Below are 16,445 nucleotides of genomic sequence, written 5' to 3'. Positions count from 1 at the left end.
TTAGATGATTTCATCTCACTTGAGATCATTTGTCTCTTGGGGCTTTAATTGTTAAGAAGTGCAGTGGATGAAGTACTTTTTAGTTAAACGGGTATTATTATTATTATTATTATTATTATTATTATCATTACTTGCTTAGCTACAACTCTAGTTGGAAAAGCAACATGCTATAAGCCCAAGGGCTCCAACAGGGAAAATAGCCCAATGAGGAAAAGAAATAAGGAAATAAATAAACTACAAGAGAAGTGAAAATGATCTTATGGGTCTTTATGAATATGTTAAAATATGCTATTCTAAAATAGTCTCTTAATGCACAGAGAGCCTCCAATTTTACTAATGAGATTTCTGAACGTGTATAAATCCTTACTTTAACTGGTTGGGCGTTGGATATTCATCACCAATAAAGTAAAATCTGATTTGGAAATCATAAGACACTTTCCGTGTGACAATTCCTAGAGACTCCTTCATCAATAATCAGTTCGTTCCCTTCCAGATCACCCTGCTGTGTTTGGCTGCCGTAGCTTTGGCCCGCCCTGACAGGCCCGCCCCTGCTGGGTATGGATATGCCCCACCAACACCAGCATACGCCCCACCTCAGCCATCCTACTCAGCCCCTCAACCATCTTATTCAGCCCCTCAACCATCCTACGAGAAAAAAGAGGTAAGGTTTTCCTTTGCATCTAATCATGAAATTGGAATTAATCGACACATTCTGTAAACATACAACTATATTTGTTGGGTATAATTGCTTGGGTTTTCTATTTTTCAGTACCTGGGGCATAAGTCTTTCATATATGTCTATGTTGAAACAAATAAGAAGACCTAAATATTCATATTATCATTTCCTCTGGTATAAACGAATAAGTTTATTTACATTGAGATTTATGTAAAGTAATATCTCATACATGATAAAAGTGCTGGTGTTAAAATATGAACCCAAATAGAAATAAATCTTTATCAGAAAGCGAGATCGTATAACATGTTCTGTTTTGCAGGAGGGTATGCCCTTTGACTTCGAGTACGCCGTCAAAGACGACTACAAGGGTCTCGACTTCGACCACAACTCCAACTCCGACGGCAAGGTGGTCAACGGTCAGTACCGCGTCGTCCTCCCCGACGGTCGCACTCAGATCGTCACTTACACCGCCGATCACCACAACGGATACCAGGCTGAGGTGACTTACGAGGGCGAGGCCCAGTACCCAGAACCCCAGCCCTACAAGCCAGCCCCCTCATACTAAGCCCCAGCTCCCGCTTACTCAGCCCCAGCTCCGACTTACGAACAACCCAAACCTACATATGGAGCTCCACGCAACTAATGGACTGACTTATGCCTCGATTAATACCGAAATTATTTATATGTGAAATTATAGTTTTAATTAATATATGTTAGCAAAAATTTTTTGGGTTTCACTTCTCCTCTTTCTCTTTGTTAAAGCTGCATTGACAGCTGTAAGATCAGTTAATCTGGAGATTGAATAATCTCCTCCAAAATTAATCTGTTTAAATTAAAACTTCTCTCGCGCTTGGCAATATCTACCTCATCACTAACAGCGGAACAGGAATGTTACATAAACTTAAGAAATCTGCTATCAATATTGTCCATAGATGATTGATTGATTGATTTAGAGTTGTCTGGCATCCTGACATCGAAGGTCATTGACGCTGATATCATTTCTTATAAATAAAGAATAAAAGAATATTCATTTTATAACCATAAAAGCAAAGATATCCTTATGAAATTGAAATAGCTTTCAGAAGACTTGCTTCTGAAATTAATCAAGAAATACCGCTAATAGTATAACACAGCCTGCCCAAGAATCTTGGCAAGGATGAACCTGCCATCTTTACCTAGAGCCTCAAACAGATATTGATTTCTTACGATGCTAAAAGTAGGGCATTCGGTCAACAAATGCCTCACTGTCAAGGGTACCAAACAGTCGTCACAATATGGGTGGTGTTAGCCAGTCATCAGGCACTCATGTGTCAACCGAGTGTGACCTATGAGGAGACAACAAAGAGTAGTCTCCCACTTTCAGGCCATCATATTATACCTCCTAGGAGATATAACAGTAGTTATTACTCTCATCTTATTTCCATCTAAACTATCCCGCTGCTGTTGCAAATTATTCAAAACTTTAAATCATTAATACTTGCTAAAATCCGTTACAGAGGATGGGATACCTTCTGGGAAGCGACTGAGCTGCAGCATTCTTTGCCAGTAAATCTGCCTCCTCATGTCCATGCACACGTTCATGTGCCGGAAGCAAGCAAATTTGAACCGTTATACCTCTCAGCCCCAATAATAAAGAGCTGCTCTAAAATCTTTAAAACTAAGGATTACTGGAATCAAAAATTTGTAAAGCTTGAAGGACACTCCTTGCATCACTAAAAATGATAAAATTGCCCTCATCTTTTAAAGCTATTTTTTCAATAGCAGTTAGTATGCCACAGTTCAGCAATAAATATAGAAGATACAAGGGAAAATGCACCTCTACAATTAAAAGCACTCCTATATACTCCAAATCAGTAAAGATAAAAGTTGATTCCCTATGTTCTTCAACATGTTCCATAAAAAATACCGGGCTCCTAAGTAAGTTATGTTCTTTTATACACAAAGGAAATATTTACAAAAAGATACCTCTCGTAATTCCCATGGAAGGGTTGCTGATATCCTAAATAAAAACACTTTATTTTTAGCTACATAAAGACTGTTTCTCAATTGTTTTACCCGAAACTCATAAGGTTGAGGAGATTTTGGGTGCAACTCAAAATATGTCGAATGCCTTACAAGGTTTGCAGTCTGGAAAACTAATGAATCAGTGGCTATGGAAGTGGCGTATTTCTCTATCCTGTACATTTCCATATCTTAATTATTGGATAACAACTTAGAATGTATATCAAATCTCTGTTTTATAACATATTGGTAAAAAATCAAAAGCTGTTGAAGTTTCAAGATTAATTATTACACAGTTTATAGCCTAAAAGAAATCGCTTTTTTCATTCATTTTCATTTTGATTCATTCATTCAGCTGCAGCTAATACGTATGAACAAAGATGTAACATAGTACCGTAGAAACAAACACAAACATATGCACGAACACGCACTGGCCTCCGTGATGATGTTTTTGCAAAATATTTCCCAAAATAAGATATCTCGAATCATTTAAAAGCAATGACCATTGATCAAGCGAAGTTTGTTTTGCTTCATTTATCTTTAGAATGCGACGCCCTTTCATGGAAATCTCTTAGGACGGTGCCACTGAGGGAGTTTTTGTCCCTAGGACATAACCCTCTTCCCATTTAATTATATCTTTGTAAACGTCTATGTCACATTTACATTCTCCTTCTCTTAATGAACACTTTTGTGAGTATCCGGAGACGTTCCGTCTTACACGTAATCATGTGTCTGGGCCCAAGGGGACCGAGTTCAATCTATAAAGTAATGATAGCAATTCCATGACCTGACATGTCTGAGGATTTTGTCCTGCAGTGGACTAGAAACGGCTGCATTTGTTGTTGATGTGTATATACAGTATAGATATGTCCCCTATGTAATGTAGATCAAGTGTCAGGTTATACACACACACACACACACACACACACACACATATATATATATATATATATATATATATATATATATATATATATACACACACACACACACACACATATATATATATATATATATATATATCTTTCCAGTCACGCTCAGCAGCATTGCCAGACGTATAACTACTCACTCTAGTAGGGATTAGTTATATCTTAGTGAAAGGGGGAAGAATGGAAAGGGTTGAATCTGTGTGAGCATATCTCTCTAAATATTTAGCTGTAATTTTGACGGGTCACGTATTTATGTGTATATATATATATATATATATATATATATATATATGTGTGTGTGTGTGTGTATATGTGCGTGTATATATATATATATATATATATATATATATATATATATATATATATATATATAGTCTCATGCTACTGATAACAAGTCGAAGACTGAGAAAAAGAAGCATAAAGAAAGAGAGATTTGGCATTTTCTTTTTACCTAAGTACGGGGGACTTTGTAAGGAATACTTTCTCGAAGGGAGGACTTGAGGGCTTAAGGTTTAAAGAGCTGAAGATCATTACGATGTTATGAGTACTAATAGTATCAATTAGTATTAATAGTATTAATTATGAGTAGTAATAGTACTAATTCTTATTATTATTATTATGTTCTTGTTATGTAATTACTGTCATATAAATTTGGTAACGTAAAGGAATTGAGAATTCCAATAAATTTAAAGCACCAAATACAAAAGCTAATGTGCACCAAGCAATCTAATGGTTTGTGTTCTCTTGTGAAGTCTGAGAACTTTAATATGAGAAAAATCATGTTACATGGGAGTTTGGAAGGTTTCCAAAGGTTGAAGTGACATCATTTGAAATGAGTCACTACTAAAAGTATATCTTATCTAAGTAATATGAATTTCTTATAGAAACCGTTTTTATCAAGTGAATAGGAATATTGGTTAATTCCTATGATGGTATAAAAAGGTAAAATTCTATTACAAATACCCTTAACGAGAAGCATTTTGGGATGAGGTACGAATCACGTGACTTATAAAACTTGAACCAAAGGGGGTAAATAAGGAGAATGGTGTCATGGAAAATGCACAATCAGGTTGTATAACAAGCGAAGAAGGCAACCTTGCTCTTGGTCACTCTACTGAATCCTCATCTATGAGAGATAAGTTCCCCTCAGATCCGGAAAGTGAAATCTCTATTACCTCTCTTCTCCGTTATCTCAAAGCTCGATCAGTACTAGAGGTGTTTAAATCCAGTACCATTTTTAAGTGTTAGTCTATAGATCAATGTTTTTGTTGCTTGCTCTATTCCTGTAAGAGTTAGGTCTAGTATCATTTTTAGCTGGAATTATTGACTATTGTTACTATCGAATAAACTGTAGAAACGATATTTTTGTCCCTCGGTGTATCACGAGGCCTATCCTTTAATGTAACTAGCTGTTAATGTCATGTTAAGTATTAATCGGTTCATCGAAACCAATTTTATAATATAGACCACGCTGTTAAAAAAAAAAAAAAAAAAAAAAAACCGTAATTTTAATCGGAAATTCCTCGTAAATGTATATTAATGTTCTCAGCCGTAATTCGTAAAATATAGGCGGCCGTAATTTCTACCCTACTTTGTTATTATCTTTTAGGGGTTGGTGACCGTAATATCCCTCCTTTACGTCAATATATCCGTTTTTAAAACGGTAAATATCTGGCAACATTTAATCCAGGTTCTTTACCGTTTTTTTTACGTGAGGTGCTTTTGTCTGAAAAACAGCACCTAATTGTCTTTTGTATTCCGGTAACTGAGTGCTACTAATGAAATTTCTCTCTATTTCAAACAGACTGCTATTACCATGGGCCCGTGTCTTACTCAAGGTAAGGCAATCTACACACAAACACGCTTTTACCTACGAAGTGTAATCATTAGTTGATCGAAACTATTTGTATGATACAGAGGAGTGCTTTTGTCTGAAAACAGTACCTAATTGCCTTTTGTATTCTAGTTATTGGATACTACTGTACAACTGAGATTTCTCCGGATTTAGTACAGATTGCTGTTACCTACGAAGTGAAGTAATTTATAGATCGAAATGAATTTCACAATATAGAACAGTGTTCTGTTCTGAGAGCTGCACCCAAGTGTCTTTTATGTATTATTAAGATTTCTCACGATTTATTACAGGCGAGTGGGGATCGAATGTATAGATTTAGACTGTAAATTATGTAAAGTATCATGTGCAAAGCAAAACATGCCTGATAAAAAATTATGGCACTTTAGATTGTATAAAATGTGTAAAGGAAAACTTGCTTGATACTCATTTATTGCACAAAATTTATATTTTGTAAGTGTAAAGTATCTTTAGATACGTAATAAAGTATATTTTTGAAAGCCATCAGTGTTAATTAAATCTTCAACTTTATTTTTACATACTCTGTTACCACCTAGAGTATAGTCCTTATTATTCTAAAAACTTTAAGTCTTAGACATAAAGAGCCCTAAGTTGGATAATTTAAGAAATTCATTTTGATACGTAAAACCACCAGAGATAATCTAATAATCCAATATAATCACAAAAACCAAAAATTCGTTATAAGATGAAATTAATTTGCATTGATAATAGATATTGCAGAGTGTTAAACATATATGAATTAATTCAGAAGAAGCGTTCTTCAACAAAATTTTTCTTACTAGAATAATAATAATAATAATAATAATAATAATAATAATAATAATAATAATAATAATGATGATGATGATGATGATGATGATGATGCTATAATAATTATAATAACAATAATAATAATAATAATAATAATAATAAAAATAATTATTATTATTATCATTATTATTATAATTATTATCATTATTATTTATTATTATTATTATTATTATTTTAGTATTGTAATTGCAAAAGAAAAATTAATGACCTAAAATATAAATGCCCCAATAAAATCATTAACCAGTAAATAGAAAAAAACAGAACAAAAAAAATAGAACACTTTTAGGTCACTAAACTTTTTTACTTTTTTAAAATTTCAAGCTTAAAACACAAATACCAAAGAGAGCATGCCATTAAAACTGCAAATTGTTACAAATAACCCCACCCCCCTCCCAAAAAAAAAAAATGGTACAAAACTGGATTCGACTTGTCGACCTTCAGTTTCTATTCTTGGAATTGCTTGAATGAAATATAAAACTCGACTTTAAAGAGGTCTGTTACAAAAAGAGTTAAAGAGAATAAGACATTCTGTTTACTGAAAAGAATGAATTTATGCATTATAGAAATATAGCCAATAGTTGCGGCCAGAAAGATCATTAAAACATTTACAAGATGTTAACTGTAAAGGACTTGAACGTTCCGTGTTTTTCTCTGACCGTTCTTTATGTCAGTGACTATGGAGTATTTATGAATATAAAGGCCTGGTTAATAAATGCAGAGATGAACATATATTGTGGGATGAAAGACCTTACATGGAAGATCTATGAAACTAATGATATATTGAATATATGGGCATTAAATGAAAACAGCCAATACCAAATAGAAAAAGTAACAAATGGACTGGATACTGAGACTGAATATGGGGCATCAATTGAAAACCGCCTGTACCAAAGAAAGAAGTAACGAACGGAGGTAATTGCTATAAGAAAAAACATATATTCGTGAAAGAACTATGCATGATCAAAACGAATAGATTAATGATAAGAACCCATTCAAAAGCTGTAATTCACATAGTAAAAGCTAAAGATAAAACCATAGCAATAAATTCCTATTAAAAAAAACGATAAGAGACTTTTCTACAAAATGGTTAAAAGTAGTGTTTACCAAATACTGCTATACTTTTATCTAGGAGGAAAACTATAACACTAAAAAATGGACACGAAAAAACTATATATATAATAACATAATTACATTTTCCTTGAATAAAACATGCAAATGACGTGAGTACCTTCCAAAATCATCGACTTCAGAAAAGGAAGTCACCAAACGTGACCACACGACTGGGCTGCATCTGAAGGCGTGGCCTTCCCTTCGAGGTCATTCCTGGAAGGGGCCGGTATAAATAGAGCATTTCCTCCGTATTGGACCACATACGAATCTGAAATCCTATCGACATGTACACGAAGGTGAGGTTCAAAGTGATCGGATTGAATTTTAATATCTTAGTTCGTTTCAATCTCCCATATGTAAATATATATATATATATATATATATATATATATATATATATATATATATATTATATATATATATATATATATATATATATATATATATATATATATATATATATATATATCTTTCCTGTCACACTGTGTGACATTCCTAAACGTATAATTACTCGGTTTTTCCCAGTCCACCGAGGAGGGGGGTAAGGGGGGGAGAAGTGTAGCCGAGTTGTAGTCATGAAAGGGGATAGGGGTGCGAAGGGTTGAATCTGTGTGAGTGTGTGTGCATATCCATCTAGATATTCAGTCGTGATTTCTGACGGGTTGTGTACACTATTTTGAAAATATAACTCTTGAAAGTTTTGTGAATAGGCACAGCATCTATGTGGAGTTTTGTGATTTAAATAAGGAGTAATTTGTCTTTAAATCAAGTTCTGGGGTGTGATATGACATTATTCATATGCATAAATAATATGTGTAAAAAATATTGTCATAATTCTGTAATCACTAGTCAAAGATATGTTAAACTGTGACTGAAATTATCTTAGGATTCTGTGGACTAGGTAATATGTTACCATTTTTATCATGTGCATGTTGGGATATTAGATCCTAGACGTCTAGATTTCTTTAGTGTTTTGACAAGTGTTTTTAGTATATATAATCAAAAAAACAAAATTTAATTTAGAAATGACAAACTGTTTGTGACCTCTTGATACGTTAATTAAAAACAAACTAATTAATTTCCAGGTAACTCTGCTGTGTTTGGCGGCCGTGGCTTTGGCCCGCCCTGACAAGCCTGCCCCAGCTGGGTATGGGTATGCCCCACCAACACCAGCATACGCCCCACCTCAGCCATCCTACTCAGCCCCTCAACCATCCTATTCAGCCCCTCAACCATCCTACGAGAAAAAAGAGGTAACTATCTAATTTCTGTTAGTAGGTTTAGGTATCAAAAAGATATTCATCAACTATTCAACTGATTTCTAATCACCTAAGAATATTTAAACAGGAGAAATTTGTCTATTATAATTTATCCGATCTTGTCATGAGACTTTCTTAATTTTAAAAAACAGACAATGTATAAATATGATCTAAATATACTGATAAAACCAATGTGACTTAGCTTAAGCGCTGCCCTTTTGGCAATTTTCCAAAAAATTAAAAGCATTTGGGAATAAAAATGGAGACAGTATTGCTTGCAGAAGAGGTTTACATCTAAAGTAAATTTACAACAACAAGGAATTAAACATCAAATGAAATATGTCTTCTTACGCATTTCAGGAGGGTATGCCCTTCGACTTCGAGTACGCCGTCAAGGACGACTACAAGGGTCTCGACTTTGACCATGACTCCAACTCTGACGGCAAGGTCGTCAACGGTCAGTACCGTGTCCTCCTCCCCGACGGTCGCACTCAGATCGTCATTTATACCGCCGATCACCACAACGGATACCAGGCTGAGGTCACTTACGAGGGCGAGGCCCAGTACCCAGAACCCCAGCCCTACAAGCCAGCCCCCTCATACTCAGCCCCTGCTCCCTCATACTCAGCCCCAGCCCCGACTTATGAACAACCCAAGCCCTCATACGGTGTTCCACACTGATGAACCGACTCTTTCATTGTCATTAATAACGATATTTATGTGCAAATGTCTTAATTAAATATGCAAATACGAAAACAATTTTTATTGAAAATCCCTTTTATTTCAGAAAGCTGATTTCTTAGATATTAAATGGTTATCTTTAAGATGAAAATAAGCAAAATGAACTCTTGGAACAAAGAATACTGAACTGTAGATTATCACCTTTTTCCAAAGAAAAAGGTCTGATTTAGATACCAATATAGTCTCAAAGTCCTAATCTTTGTAGCTATAGATAATATAGTTATTATGCAAAATTTATAGCTACCCTCCAAACCAATATGTGTAAATTAATAAAGGGTTAAAGCAGAAGCAAATACGTCAGCAACCTGACATACCATCAAATATTTGAATATTTCCCCTTTCCAATGGTAGAAGTAACGTACAGATATCATAAGTTTATCAGATGTTATAATTCATAACCTCTAATCTTTTTGCGAAAAATTCTGTAAAAATTTGTAGCGTGGAAAGTTACATTAGAAGGCTATAAAAAGTTTCTCTAGCACTTTCCAGGGTGGCACCAACCAAATGTTTTTACTGAAACTGAAGACCTACTTTTTAAAAATATAGGGGACACACTAAATTTTTTTACTGAAACTGAAGACCTACTTTTTAAAAATATAGGGGACACACTAAATGTTTTTACTGAAACTGAAAACCTACTTTTTAAAATATAGGGGACACACTAAATGTTTTTACTGAAACTGCTTTGTAATATCTATTTGCAATTTAAGATTTGCAACCAAAGCCTGAGAAAGTTATATTATTATTAAATTTCCACTTCTTGAAAGCAGATTAGTTATATAGCAATTTCTCAAAGTGTTGCTTTGCAGTCCACAGCAACAACCATCCTCGATAAAGAAGACCTTATTACTGTGCTATATCAAAGGTGACAGCTTCAGACATCCAGTCTGAAGAGGCGAATAAAATAAACTCGGATTTAAAAGCATCGTCCACATATCTCACCTCACCTTTACGTACATGTTGATGATGTTTGAGGTTCGAATGTGAAAAAAGACGGAGGCAATATATATCCATATCTTCTTGTCTAACATTCTGACACGACCTTCTCCCAAAAGGTCAAATCCCTTGCTTTACTTTAAAAAGAAAAAAAAAGGATTATGGAAATGACCTGTTTGACAATTCAAAGCAGAAAAATATAATCAGTCATTTTATCTCATCCTGCCATTTGCAGTAGAATGAAGCTAATATAACCTGTGGTGGCCGATGTGGTAACGTCCTAGACTGGTGAACGCAACACTGCGGTTCGAGTCCCACTCACACTCGTTAGTTTCTCTGGTCGCTACAACCTCACCATCCTTGAGAGCTAAGTAAGGGGGGATTGGGGGGCGGCCTATAGATCTATCTGCTGAATCACAAGCAGCCATTGCCGGACCCTCCTTGGTCCTAGCTTGGGTGGAGAAGGGGCGTGGGCTCTGATCATATGTATATATGGCCAGTCTCTGGGGTATTATCTTGCTTTATAGGGCAATGTCACTGTCTCTTGCATCTGACATTTATGAGCGGCCTTTAACCCTTTAAACCTTCATTGTACCCATTCTTCATATTCTCAATTTTCCTCTTCACTGAAAGCATTGCCGTATTTGGTAAGCATTTACCTTAAGCATCTTGAAGTCATATTTATTTAGCATTTAGAAGAAATAAATGTTCGCCATTTATTAATTTCTTACTTCCTAATCTATTTGAAAATTAAACTTTGTTTTCTTTAACCTTTAGTATTCTTAAACTAAAATCATAGCATCCTTTTTAACACTATGTATTCAGTATAGTATTCTTATTTTTATTATCATCATCGTTTTTTGTTGTTGCCGTTATTAATTTTCCTATCAATCAATCCATCAGTATAATACTATTTTTATTTTGATTATCCTCAATATTTTTTGTTGTGGTTGTTATTAATTTTCCTAATAATCAATCCATAATCTTGAACGAATTGCTTTAAATATAATATACAAGTCATTAATGAAATGAAGTATATTCTTGTATTGCTTAAAGCATAATACTGAGGGACATCTCAGTAACACAACATACAATCATTCACTGCGATGTTTTCCCACCGAAATCTTTGAACTTTTTGTTTACTGTAGAAATAATTTAATTGTAAACCCAGAAGGGCTCAAGCCCCTACTGCTCCATAAAACATTTTAATATTGACATAATTAGTGTACGTGACCCGTCAAAATATTTACATAATGTACACACAAACAGATTCAACCCTTCCCACACCCCTCCCCCTTTCCTAACTACAACCCCTCTCACTAGGGTATGAGTACTGTCGTTCTACCATAAATGAAGGAAGGAGAGACCGAATAATCGAACGTCTGGAATAAATATATATACAGTATATATAAATATATATATATATATATATATATATATATATATATACATATATATATATATATACATATATAATCATCATCATCACCATCTTGACGACTTGACGACCTTCAGTCTCTATACTTGGAATTGTTTGGATGAAATCTAAAACTCGACTTTAGAGAGCTATTACTTTGGGGCTAAATATATTCGAGAGATTAACTAAGAGAAATTGCATGTCAGTTCCTGATTAAAAATAAGGGAATAATGGAGAAGGTCTGTTTGAAAGCAGAAATAAGAGGGAACTGAGAACTGTTTAGAATAAGATATGGTAAAAAAAAGACTAATTATATATAAAAAAGAAAACTAGAATATGTGGTCTTTAGAAAGAATAAGAAAAAAATTAAGTACGTCTGCTCTGTTCGAAAGAAGATTAAGAAATAGAAAGATCTGTTTGAGAGGAGAAAGAAAAGAAACGGAGGTCTGCTACAAAAATAATGAAAAAGAATAGGGCAATCTGTTTACTGATTGGAATGAATTTATGCATTATGGAAATATAGCCAATAGTTGTGGCCGGAAAGATCATTAAAACATTTACAATATCGTAACTGTAAAGGACTTGAACGTCCTGCGTTTTTCTCTGACCGTTCTTTATGTCAGTGACTATGGAGTATTCATGAATATAAAAGCCTCTTTAATAAAAGCAGAGATGAACATATGTTGCAAATGAAAAACCTTACATGAAATATCCACGAAACTAATGATATATTGAATATATGGGCATTAATTAAAAATAGCCAATACCAAAGAGAAAAAGTAACAAATGGACTGGATACTGAGACACTGAATATGGGGCATCAATTGAAAACCATCTGTACCAAAGAAAAGAGTAACGAACGGAAATACATGCCATGAGAAAAAAGATATTCGTGAAACAAATATGCATGATCGAAACGAATAGATTAAAGATAAGAACCCGATCAAAAGCTATAGTTCACATAATAAAAGCTAAAGAAAAAATTATAGCAATAAATTCCTATTCAAGAAAAACAGTAAGAGACTTTTTTACATAATGGTTAAAAGTAGTGTTTACCAAATACTGCTATACTTTTACCTAAGAGCAAAACTATAACACTGAAAAATGGATACGAAAAAACTATATAATAATATAATGACATTTTCCTTGAATAAAACATGCAGATGACAAGAGTACCTTCCACAATCATCGTCTTCAGAAAAGGAAGTCACCAAACATCACCTCACGACTGGGCTGCATATGAAGGCGTGGCCTTCCCTTCGGGGTCATTCCTGAAAGGGGCCGGTATAAATAGAGCATTTCCTCCGTACTGGACCACATACGGATCTGAAATCCTATGGACATGTACACAAAGGTGAGGTCGAAATGATCGGATTGAACTTTAGTACCTCAGTTCTCTCCAATCTCCTTTATATAATATACATACATACATACATTCATTCACACACATACATACATATATATATATATATATATATATATATATATATATACACATACATAATTAACATATTTAAATAAATCATCTCCTCTTATGCCAATTGATGCAAAGGGCCTCGATATATATATATATATATATATATATATATATATATATATATATATATATATATATACACACACATCTTTCCTGTCACAATGTGTGACATTGCCAGACGTATGATTACTCGATTTTTCGCCCGTCCCTCGAGTAGGGGGAGGAGGGGTAGACGTGTTTTAGCCAGAAAAGGGGATAGGGGTGGAAAGGGTTGAATCTGTGTGAGTGTGTGTGCATATCCATCTACACAACTAGTCGTAATTTTTGACGGGTCGTGTACACTAGTTTGAAAATATAACACTTAGGAGTTTTGTGAATGGGCACAGCATCTATGTGGAGATTTGTGATTTCACTAATTCCTATTTTCTCTGTAAATCAAGTTCTGGGGTGTGATGCGACAATGTGCATATACATAAACAATAAGTGTAAAAGATATTTACATAATTCTGAAATCACTTGGAAAAATTTTAAGGTTAAACTGTGACTGAATAAATCTTAGAATTCTGTGGATTAGGTAATATACAATATCACCATTCTTAACTTGCGCTTGTTGGCATACTAGATCCTAGACGTTTAGTTTTCTGACAAGTGTTTTTAGTATATATAATCAAACAAACAAAATTTAGTTTAGAAATGACAAACTGCTTGTGACCTCTTGATGCTTTCATTAAAGACAAACTAATTAATTTCCAGGTAACTCTGCTGTGTTTGGCGGCCGTGGCTTTGGCCCGCCCTGACAAGCCTGCCCCAGCTGGGTATGGGTATGCCCCACCAACACCAGCATACGCCCCACCTCAGCCATCCTACTCAGCCCCTCAACCATCCTATTCAGCCCCTCAACCATCCTACGAGAAAAAAGAGGTAACTATCTAATTTCTGTTAGTAGGTTTAGGTATCAAGAAGATATTCATCAACTATTCAACTGATTTCTAATAACCTAAGAATATTTAAACATGAAAAATTTGTCTATTATAATTCATCCGATCTTGTCATGACACTTTCTTAATATTAGAAATCAGATAATGTATAAATATGATCTAAATATACTGATAAAACCAATAGGACTTAGCTCAACCGCTGCCCTTTTGGCAATTTTCCAAAAAATTAAAAGCATTTGGGAATAAAAATGGAGACAGTATTGCTTGCAGAAGAGGTTTACATCTAAAGTAAATTTACAACAACAAGGAATTAAACATCAAATGAAATATATCTTCTTACGCATTTCAGGAGGGTATGCCCTTCGACTTCGAGTACGCTGTCAAGGACGACTACAAGGGTCTTGACTTCGGCCACGACTCCAACTCTGACGGCAAGGTCGTCAACGGTCAGTACCGCGTCCTCCTCCCCGACGGTCGCACTCAGATCGTCACTTACACCGCCGATCACCACAACGGATACCAGGCTGAGGTCACTTACGAGGGCGAGGCCCAGTACCCAGAACCCCAGCCCTACAACCCAGCCCCCTCATACTCAGCCCCAGTCCCGACTTATGAACAACCCAAGCCCTCATATGGTGTTCCACACTGATGAACCGACTCTTTCATTGTCATTAATAACGATATTTATGTGCAAATGTCTTAATTAAATATGCAAATATGAAAACTTGATTTTTATTGAAAATCCCTTTTATTTTAGAAAGTTGATTTCTTAGATATCGAATGGTTATCTTCAAATATAAATAAGCAAAATGAACTCTTATAAATGAAAGGATACTGAAGAGATTATCACCCTTTTCTAAGGCAAAAGACTGACTTGGATAGCAATATAGTCTCAAAGTCCTAATATTTGTAGCTATAGATAATATCGTTACTATGCAAAACTTATAACTACCCTCCAGCCCCATACGTGTACATTGATAAATGGTTAAAGCAGAAGCAAATACGTCAGCAACCTGACATACCATCAAATATTTGAATATTCCCCCTTTCCAAGGGTATAAATAATGTCCAGATATCATAAGTTATATCTAATAACCTCTAATCTTTTTGCAAAAAATTCTGTAAAGATTCGTAGTGTGGTGAGTTGCTTTAGAAGGCTATAAAAAGTTTCTCTAGCACTTTCCAGGGTGGCAAACCTCCAACTTCTAACCCTTGAAGAGTTACTTTTAAAAAATATAGGAGACACGCTAAATGTGGCAATATCTATTTGCAATTTAAGATTTGCAACCAAATCCTGAGAAAGTTATATTATTATTAAATTTCCACTTCTTGAAAGCAGATTAGTTATAAAGCAATTTCTCAAAGTGTTGCTCAGCAGTCCACAGCAACAACCATCCTTGATAAAGAAGACCGTATTGCCGTGCTATATCAAAGGTGACTGCTTCAGACATCCAGTCTTCTTCTTCTTCTTTGTTTGCATCTTTTCCCACTTTTATGTAGGGTCGATGTTTCTGGTCAGCGCTCTCCATCTACCTCTGTCCCATACTTCATCAACGTTTTGGTCTCCCTCTCCTTCTCGTTCCCTGTACCTCTATTTCCATCACTCTCCTCCTAATATATTGTACATCCAGTCTGATGAGGCGAATAAAATAAACTCGAATTTAAAAGCATTGCCCAAATATCTCGCCTCACCTTTGCGTAAAAGTTGATGATGTTTTGAGGTTCAAATGTGACCAAAGACGGAGGCAATCTATATCGATATCTTCCTTTCTAACATTGTGACATGACCTTCTCCCATAATGTCAAATCCCTAGCTTTCCTTAAAGAAAAAAAAAAAGAATTTTGGAAATGACCTGTTTGACAATTCAAAGCAGAAAATACATAATCAGTACTTTATCTCATTCTGCCATTTGCAATAGAGTTAAGCTAATATAACATGTTGTGGCCGATATGGTAACGTCCCTGACTGTTGAACGCCAGACTAGGCTTCAAGTCCCGTTCAAACCCGTTAGTTTCTCTGGTCGCTGCAAGCTTACCATCCTTGAGAGTTAAGTAAGGTGGGTTTGGGGGAGCCTATAGATCTATCTGCTGAGTCACTAGCAGCCATTGCCTGGCACTCCTTGGTCCTAGCTTGGGTGGAGAGGGGCGTGGGCGCTGATCATATGTATATACGGTCAGTCTCTACGGCATTGTCCTGCTTGATAGGGCAATGTCACTGTCCCTTGCCTCTGCCATTCATGAGAGGCCTTTAAACCCTTAAACCTTCACTGTACCCATT

The 16,445-nt window shown here is 35.1% G+C and overlaps 1 protein-coding gene, 1 long non-coding RNA gene and 1 pseudogene across 2 annotated transcripts in view; 2 read left to right on the top strand and 1 right to left on the bottom strand.

The window, feature by feature from the left end:
• The window catches only part of LOC137658000 (cuticle protein 7-like), a 1,449-nt pseudogene extending 130 nt beyond the window's left edge, over positions 1–1,319 (top strand).
• The window catches only part of LOC137657666 (uncharacterized), a 415,410-nt gene that overhangs the window by 101,506 nt on the left and 297,459 nt on the right, over positions 1–16,445 (bottom strand). The window lies entirely within an intron of this gene.
• Positions 9,019–14,816, top strand: LOC137657999 (cuticle protein 18.6-like). Its single transcript, XM_068392718.1, has 3 exons — positions 9,019–9,327; positions 13,983–14,150; positions 14,517–14,816. Exons 1-3 carry the CDS (start codon positions 9,025–9,027, stop codon positions 14,814–14,816), a joined length of 771 nt encoding a protein of 256 aa, XP_068248819.1. The 5' UTR covers positions 9,019–9,024.

This window comes from Palaemon carinicauda, chromosome 18 (assembly GCF_036898095.1).
Source record: "Palaemon carinicauda isolate YSFRI2023 chromosome 18, ASM3689809v2, whole genome shotgun sequence".
Taxonomy (NCBI): domain Eukaryota; kingdom Metazoa; phylum Arthropoda; class Malacostraca; order Decapoda; family Palaemonidae; genus Palaemon; species Palaemon carinicauda.
This window is presented reverse-complemented; position numbering and strand designations above follow the sequence as displayed.

Excerpts from the sequence above, each read along its gene's own strand:
- LOC137657999 (XM_068392718.1), top strand. The coding sequence starts at position 9,025 with ATGCCCTTCGACTTCGAGTACGCCGTCAAGGACGACTACAAGGGTCTC. Across the intron at positions 9,328-13,982 it reads AACCCAAGCCCTCATACGGT|GTAACTCTGCTGTGTTTGGC; the intron begins GTTCCACACTGA and ends ATTAATTTCCAG. Across the intron at positions 14,151-14,516 it reads CATCCTACGAGAAAAAAGAG|GAGGGTATGCCCTTCGACTT; the intron begins GTAACTATCTAA and ends TACGCATTTCAG.